Source organism: Mastomys coucha, unplaced genomic scaffold, assembly GCF_008632895.1.
Source record: "Mastomys coucha isolate ucsf_1 unplaced genomic scaffold, UCSF_Mcou_1 pScaffold15, whole genome shotgun sequence".
In the NCBI taxonomy this organism is placed as follows: Eukaryota; Metazoa; Chordata; class Mammalia; order Rodentia; family Muridae; genus Mastomys; species Mastomys coucha.
In genome coordinates, this window is record NW_022196897.1 from 23,527,241 (window position 1) to 23,533,673 (window position 6,433).

Below are 6,433 nucleotides of genomic sequence, written 5' to 3' on the forward strand. Positions count from 1 at the left end.
GCCTTTAATCCCAGCACTTGGGTGGCAGAGACAGTCGATTTCTGAGTTCGAGGCCAGCCTGGTCTACAGAATGAGTTCCAGGATAGTCATGGGTATACAGAGAAACAAACAAAAACAAACAAACAAAAAAAACAAAACAAAACAAAACAAAAAACCACTACCAACAACAACTTGTCCCCATGTGACCACAGCTGATCTTCTTGAAGCTATAGGCACGCTCAGCCCATCCCTGCCCCCATCCTTCACACAATGGCCAAAGAGGCCTTTCTAAGACAACTGGAATCATGTCAAGGACCAGATGTCCAACTCAACCCTCTCTGGACTCCCTCTCCACCTCTCTCAGCTCTATTTGCTCTAACCACTAATCTGACAACTACCCAATGTCTCATATGCATGCTTCTCATCCTTCTCTACCCGGCTAACTGCTATGTGCCTTTTTCCCGCAGGGAGTCCCCATGACCATCTCTCTCATTCCAGTGAGCCCCCATTCTCTGTGCTCCTGGGGTACTATCCTGCATGCTCCATTGCAGTAACTAGCACACCCACGGGTGCCTATGCCCCTGCAGTGGGTCAGACATTTACCTTGCTCTCTGCTGCAGACCCAGCACAGCACGGTGTCTGGCAAGGACCGGATTCTCAAAAAAAAATATTTAGTGACTGAATGGATGGATGAGTCAATTTCTGCATCCCACACTGCAGGAAATGTCTGAGAACAGATTTGAGTGGGAGGTTCCTGCAAGGCCTGGGAGAAGCCCCTGGGCTTTGGGGCTCTAGGTGGTGACCAGCAGACACCCTTATCCCCTCCCACGAGGAGGTCAGCCTCTCCATCTATGTGCACGGGCTTCTGAGGTCCCAGAACCGGCTTCCAGATGTTAAGCTCCGTGTCAGCCTTACCTTTTAGCTTTTCCATCTGCACAGCCGGACCAGATCCCTGCAGCCAGCATCGCGGGCAGCCAGGCCAGCCGTCCCCAGCGTCTTCCTATTTTAGACATCTCGCCGCCTCGGTCCCTTCTAATGTTTCCAGGCAGGCTGCGGGGGGAGGAAAAAAAGGTTACTGCTACTTTAAATGTACTGTATGAAGGCGAGGGCTGGAAAGGGGCCTGCTTGCAGGAATACCCAGTCATCTAGTTGGAGAAGCCGCCAGATGGAATACAAAAGGAGAAGCGCAGGCGCTCATGGAGACGGCCTCGGTTCATAAATCAGGTGGGGCCGTGGCCCAGGGGCCCACACACCATGGAGCCCGACTCCCTCCTGGACCCAGGCGACTCCTACGGTAGGTGAGCCGAGCCAGCTAAGTGGTTAAGTGGCAGAGTTTGGGATTTTAGCCCACTGCTCCAGCAGACTTTGCTCGGCTTTGGGAATCAGAGTTGAAATGGGTCGGGGGAGGCAGGCATCTGGGTGCCACCTGGCCGGGCTCTGGGCTTAGGGCAGGCATGGGTGCCCTGGGCCTTGGGTCATGGGGCTGAAGGGTCCCCTTAGACGTGGCATTGGCACGGTCCGGTAACCGGATAGAGTTTCTTGGCTTCTTGCACTTTGCTCTTGGCCAAGCAGGAAAGGAAATAAGTTTATAGCCCCCTGCTCCTTGGTCTCTCGGTCCCCTAGGTCTGCCTGCTGCTGTGGCAAATTCAATTAGTGAGGTCTGCAGAGAAGCAGAAACGAGCAGGCAACTGAATGTACCTTGTAATTAAAGGCCAGGGCTGAGCTGAGAGCTCCCAGCTTTCCTCTCTGGTACACAAGGCCCTCAGGCTGCTACAGTTGGGGAGCTACCCTTCTCAGCTCCCCTGGGCCACTGGGAGCCCTGAGCAAAATACTGGAGAAAAGTTGCTGTGGTCAGAGCCCAGGCAGAGTGGGACTGTGGTCTGGAAACCACAGAATGATTCTCCTGGGGTTGGGGTGGGGCTTCAGGAGACTTGGGACCCCAGGGACGCAGGTATTCAGGCTTACTGGCTACTTGGCTGGCCAGGCTGCTGCTCATTTGGCCAGGCTGCTGGCATAGAGTGACTGTCTCCCAGCAACAGAGAAGCAGGAGGGCAGGAGTAGAGAAGAGAGGAGGAGGTTGGGGGCAGCAGGAGGAGTTTACTGGGGGAGACAGGGTCCTTAGGTAAGGTAAGGTAAGGAGGTTTTCGATGGCTAATGACTTATCCAAGTCTTTTCAGGGTTATGACCCCCTTGGAGACCACTCACTCTCTAAAAAAGATAGCTCTTCTCCCTCCAGACTCCCTTGTTCCAGTCAGGCCTGACTGCCTGGCCCAGAGTCAAGGCCAAATTCCCTTCCTCCTACAGCAGCCCAGCTCTGTCTAGAGAGAGAAGGATTTTGCCATGCTTCAAGCTACAGCCCCCAGGGGAGCTGGGCTAGGCCCTACTGTGGACCTGGTATCCTCAGACAGTAAGGCGACAGGACACTGTACCCTGTGTGATCAGTGGGACACTTCATCCATGTAACAATCCATCCTTGGAGAGGGGGGAGAAGGAAGGAGGAAGCTTCTGTTCTGGAAGAGGTTTTGGTCTGGAATGGAGGCCACCCATGAATCCCCAGACATGCTTTAGAGAGATGTGTTCCTGGAGGGGAGCCCAGGGACACGCAGTCTGAGCTGTAAGATAGATAGGCTTGGCATTTCCAGAATTGTCCATCTCAAGTGTGGCATGGCCTGGGTATGACCCATAAAGGCTCCTTCATGTTGTTCCAGGAAGGCACAGATCCAATGTGTGTTGGAGAATTGTGAGGATGCAAAGTGGTTGCAGGGATCAACATGGCTAGGCAGAGCTCTGATGGTCCCTGGAGCCCCTTCCCACCCAGAGATATCTCAGGAGCCTACAGCCCTTCTCTCAGTCCCCTGTGTTTGCCAACAGCAACCTCTGGGCAGGATGAGGCTGGAAACTGAGACAACTTTTATCTCAGTGGTGTGTAACCTGACCCCTGTCTTAGCCTGTTGATCTCCTGGATTCTGCTGTGGCAGAGTGTATGTGTGTGTCTTGGATCAAGGAAAGACATTGGGACAAAGGAGACTCCAGGCAAGGACAGGGAGGGCAGAGGAGGAGCCCTTGCATTTGTATTCTTTCTGGGATTGTTCTCAGAAGAGCCGAGCTGCTGACCTTAGAGGTTTACAACTGAAACCCTTTCCAGCCAGAACAAGAAAGGAAGCCCCTCTCCAGCTCTTGTTCTGCATCTGTTCATTCATTTGTCTGCACTGTTCTCGGGTCTTGAGCCCGGGACTCTGGGGGCCAAGAAGCCCAACTTTGCCGCTGCCTTTACAAAGTTCCGTGGTTAGTACAAAGCCCAGTTAGGCCTCCAAGGAAGAAGCCCAGGTACCATGGAACCCCTTTCCCTGTACAAGGAGGGCTTTCTGAAAGGGGCAACTCCATGACATTGATAGCCCCCGGGAGTGTAGATGGCCACGACACAATGCTTTAGGCTGGCCAAAAATGACAGTGGAAATCACATCCTCACTGACCCAGAAGCTGGAAGACAAAGACCATTTCCAGGTGACCTGGTTTCTGCTGAGGGCCCTGGTCCTAGCCTGTGGATGGTTCCCCTCCCGTTGAGTGCACGTGGTTTTGCCTAAGTCTGTGTTTGTGGAGAGAAAAGACATGTGCTCTGGTTTCCTTCCTGTAGCAATGTTGATGCTACTGCATCAGGGAGCCACCTCATTTATCCTTGGTTTCTTCCTGGGAGGCTCTGTCACCATGCATGTCATGGGAGTGTGGGTAAGTCACTCAGATCCTCCATGACTCCCTTCATAAAACATCTCTCTCCTCTGGCTTCTGGGACAGCCACACCCATGCCTTCTTCCCACTTCTTGACCCTTCCACCCTAGTATACACATGGCTTGCCTTTCAAGTCTGAGCCACAGAACTATACTTCTGTCCCTTCCCCCTGCACCAGCCATGATGGCCTGACCCACCTCAGGGCCTTTGCACAGGCAGTTCCTTCTGTCTGGGACATTCCCCCTCCCCACCTCCCCAACCCATCACTTCAGCCATTTAACTCTTATTTCTTGTCCTGGCTCCTAGAAAGTTATCTTTTCTGAGAAGCCTTCATTCTCTAGACCATGTTTCCCCAGTCCATTGAATCAGACTTCACTGTCTTGCTGTCTCTTGTCCAGTCTGGTCTGCTTTGTGGATTTCATTGGTATGGGATTAACTGCACAGCCCCGTCTAATCTCTAAGCTCTCCGAATCCCCAGAGCACATCTCTCCGCTTGGCATAAGTGCGCGTCCAGATATGCTGTTTTGTGAGCAAGGAGCTGAATGGATGCAGTTCACCTGGGGAAATAGGCAAAGAAAAACATTCCAGACAGACAAGGGCGGTGCAAAGGCCTGACGTGATGGCACCTTGGAAGGTTCTCTACTTGCAGTAATATTCTTGGCAAGCTTCGTGAAGGGTGCTGGGAACCTGCTGGGGACAAAGCTGGATGTATACAAGCTGGGAGGAACTCTAGGCTCTCCTTCTTTCTTGAATTTTTGTAAGACTCCCTACCCAGGAAGGCAGACATGCCGAACATGGCTTCTTCTACTCATGCTCAGGGGCTTGGCCACTGGGCAATGAAGTCATAGCCATCAGTACTGATGTGCAAAGAGGAAGCAGCAGAGGTTGAGAAGCGAATCTAAGCCCAGTGTGGGAGCACATACTTTTTTCTTTTTTGGTTTTTCAAGACAGGGTTTCTCTGTGTAGCCCTGGCTGTCCTGGAACTCACTCTGTAGACCAGGCTGGCCTCGAACTCAGAAATCCGCCTGCCTCTGCCTCCCAAGTGCTGGGACTAAAGGTGTGCACCACCACCGCCCAGCAAGGAGCACATACTTTTAAGTCCCAGAACTCAGAAGGCAGAGGCAGGTGGATCTCCATGAATTTGAGGCTAGCTTAGTCTACATACTGAGTTTCAGGACAACTAGTCTCCAATAAATACATAGATAGACTGATGAATTGATTAATAAAAACAAAAGTGTGAGAGTCTCCTAGGGCTAGGTCAAGGCCAAGGACGGCTGGGGAGTAAGGGCAGACCAAGGAGCTATTCGAGACAGGAAGACCAGTGAAAGAAGAGAGTTTAGAAGCTGTGCACGTCCTGCCACCAGAATGCTGTTTTCACAGGCCTCAGTTTTTCCATCTGTAAATGGGGACAAGTATTAGCCAAGGTCTATCCCTCAAGAAAGCAAGTCTTTCTGGTAGTCCTTTTAAGTGTCACAGACAGGGACGAAAGAGGGATTGTGGGCAGCAGTGAGGGAAGCCCCTCCCCCTGCCACCTCTATCTCTCCCACCACACCTTGCTCTGGGTTCTCAGTGTCCCCTCAAGACAGTGGCCACTACCATGACTCCTATATGAGATTATAGGATGTTGAGGGCAGAGCCTGTCTTGCTTGTACTGCTTCCTTGTAATTTCGTGTTAGCAGCACCTTTTATTTATTTATTTATTTATTTTTATTTATTTATTTTTTTTTTTGGTTTTTCAAGACAGGATTTCTCTGTGTAGCCTCGGCTGTCCTGAACTCACTCAGTAGACCAGGTTGGCCTCGAACTCAGAAATCCACCTGTCTCTGCCTCCCAAGTGCTGGGATAAAAGGTATGTGCCATGACTGCCCGGCTAGCAGTACCTCTTAAGGACATGTATTCACATCATTGGATGAATGAATGAATGAATGAATGAATGAATGAATAAATGGAAGCAGCTGGACCTCTTGTTGGCCCATTGTACCCAGACCTCTTCCCTTTCTCTGGACTTCTGTGTGGGTAACTGTCACTTATGGATGTTGGTCTCCACAGTAGAATGTTTCAGTTCTAACCAATTCAAATCAGCATTCTGGGTTGCCAGGCAGCCCAGAGCTAGTCTCTGCTGCTAGTTCAGCCTCAGTTTCTTGAGCAGACAAATTGGCAGGCCCAACCCTGCTCTGCATGTGGTTGCCTGGTTGTCCTGAGTACTCCCAACACAAAGTGAATGTGGCTGCAGCTGGACCCCTGTGGAGGCTCTGTGGCTCACACAGGTAAGTAGGACATGTGAATGTCCTGGGTGGTGTCAGTTGCTTTGTGACTCCTGGGGGTGGGACACAGGCTTACGCCCCGGTTCCTCTGGTCACCAGCAATTGATTTTGCCCAGGCCATTGAGAGCCCTGTGGCGAGGAGGCAGCTATGCCTCTGCTGTGTTCTGAGGATTATAGATGAAATAGCCACAGCACATTCCCCCAGTACTGGCGATCAAACCCAGGGCCTCAAATGTACCAGACAAGCACCCCACCCTTTTTTCCTTTTAAGACAGGGTCTTACATTGTCCTGGCTGGCTTGGAACTAACTAGCTATGTAGACCAGGCTTTTGAACTCATGGAGATCCACCTTCCTCTGCCTCCCAAGTGCTGGGATTCTAGGCATGCCCCACACACCCACAGCTGCTGCTTCTTCTTCTTCTTCTTCTTCTTCTTCTTCTTCTTCTTCTTCTTCTTCTTCTTCT

At 51.5% G+C, this 6,433-nt stretch overlaps 1 protein-coding gene across 3 annotated transcripts in view; it reads left to right on the forward strand.

Moving 5' to 3' along the window:
* The first annotated feature begins 1,080 nt into the window (after window positions 1-1,080).
* Window positions 1,081-6,433, forward strand: part of Dab2ip (DAB2 interacting protein) — a 179,422-nt gene continuing 174,069 nt past the window's right edge. Inside the window, exon 1 of one of the 3 annotated variants that reach the window (XM_031370022.1) lies at window positions 1,081-1,273. In XM_031370022.1, coding sequence (XP_031225882.1) covers window positions 1,234-1,273 — 40 coding nt within the window. In that variant the 5' untranslated portion in view covers window positions 1,081-1,233. Of the gene's footprint in view, window positions 1,274-5,861; window positions 5,973-6,433 lie in introns of those variants that run through there. The other 2 variants (XM_031370026.1, XM_031370021.1) reach the window with 2 other exon arrangements.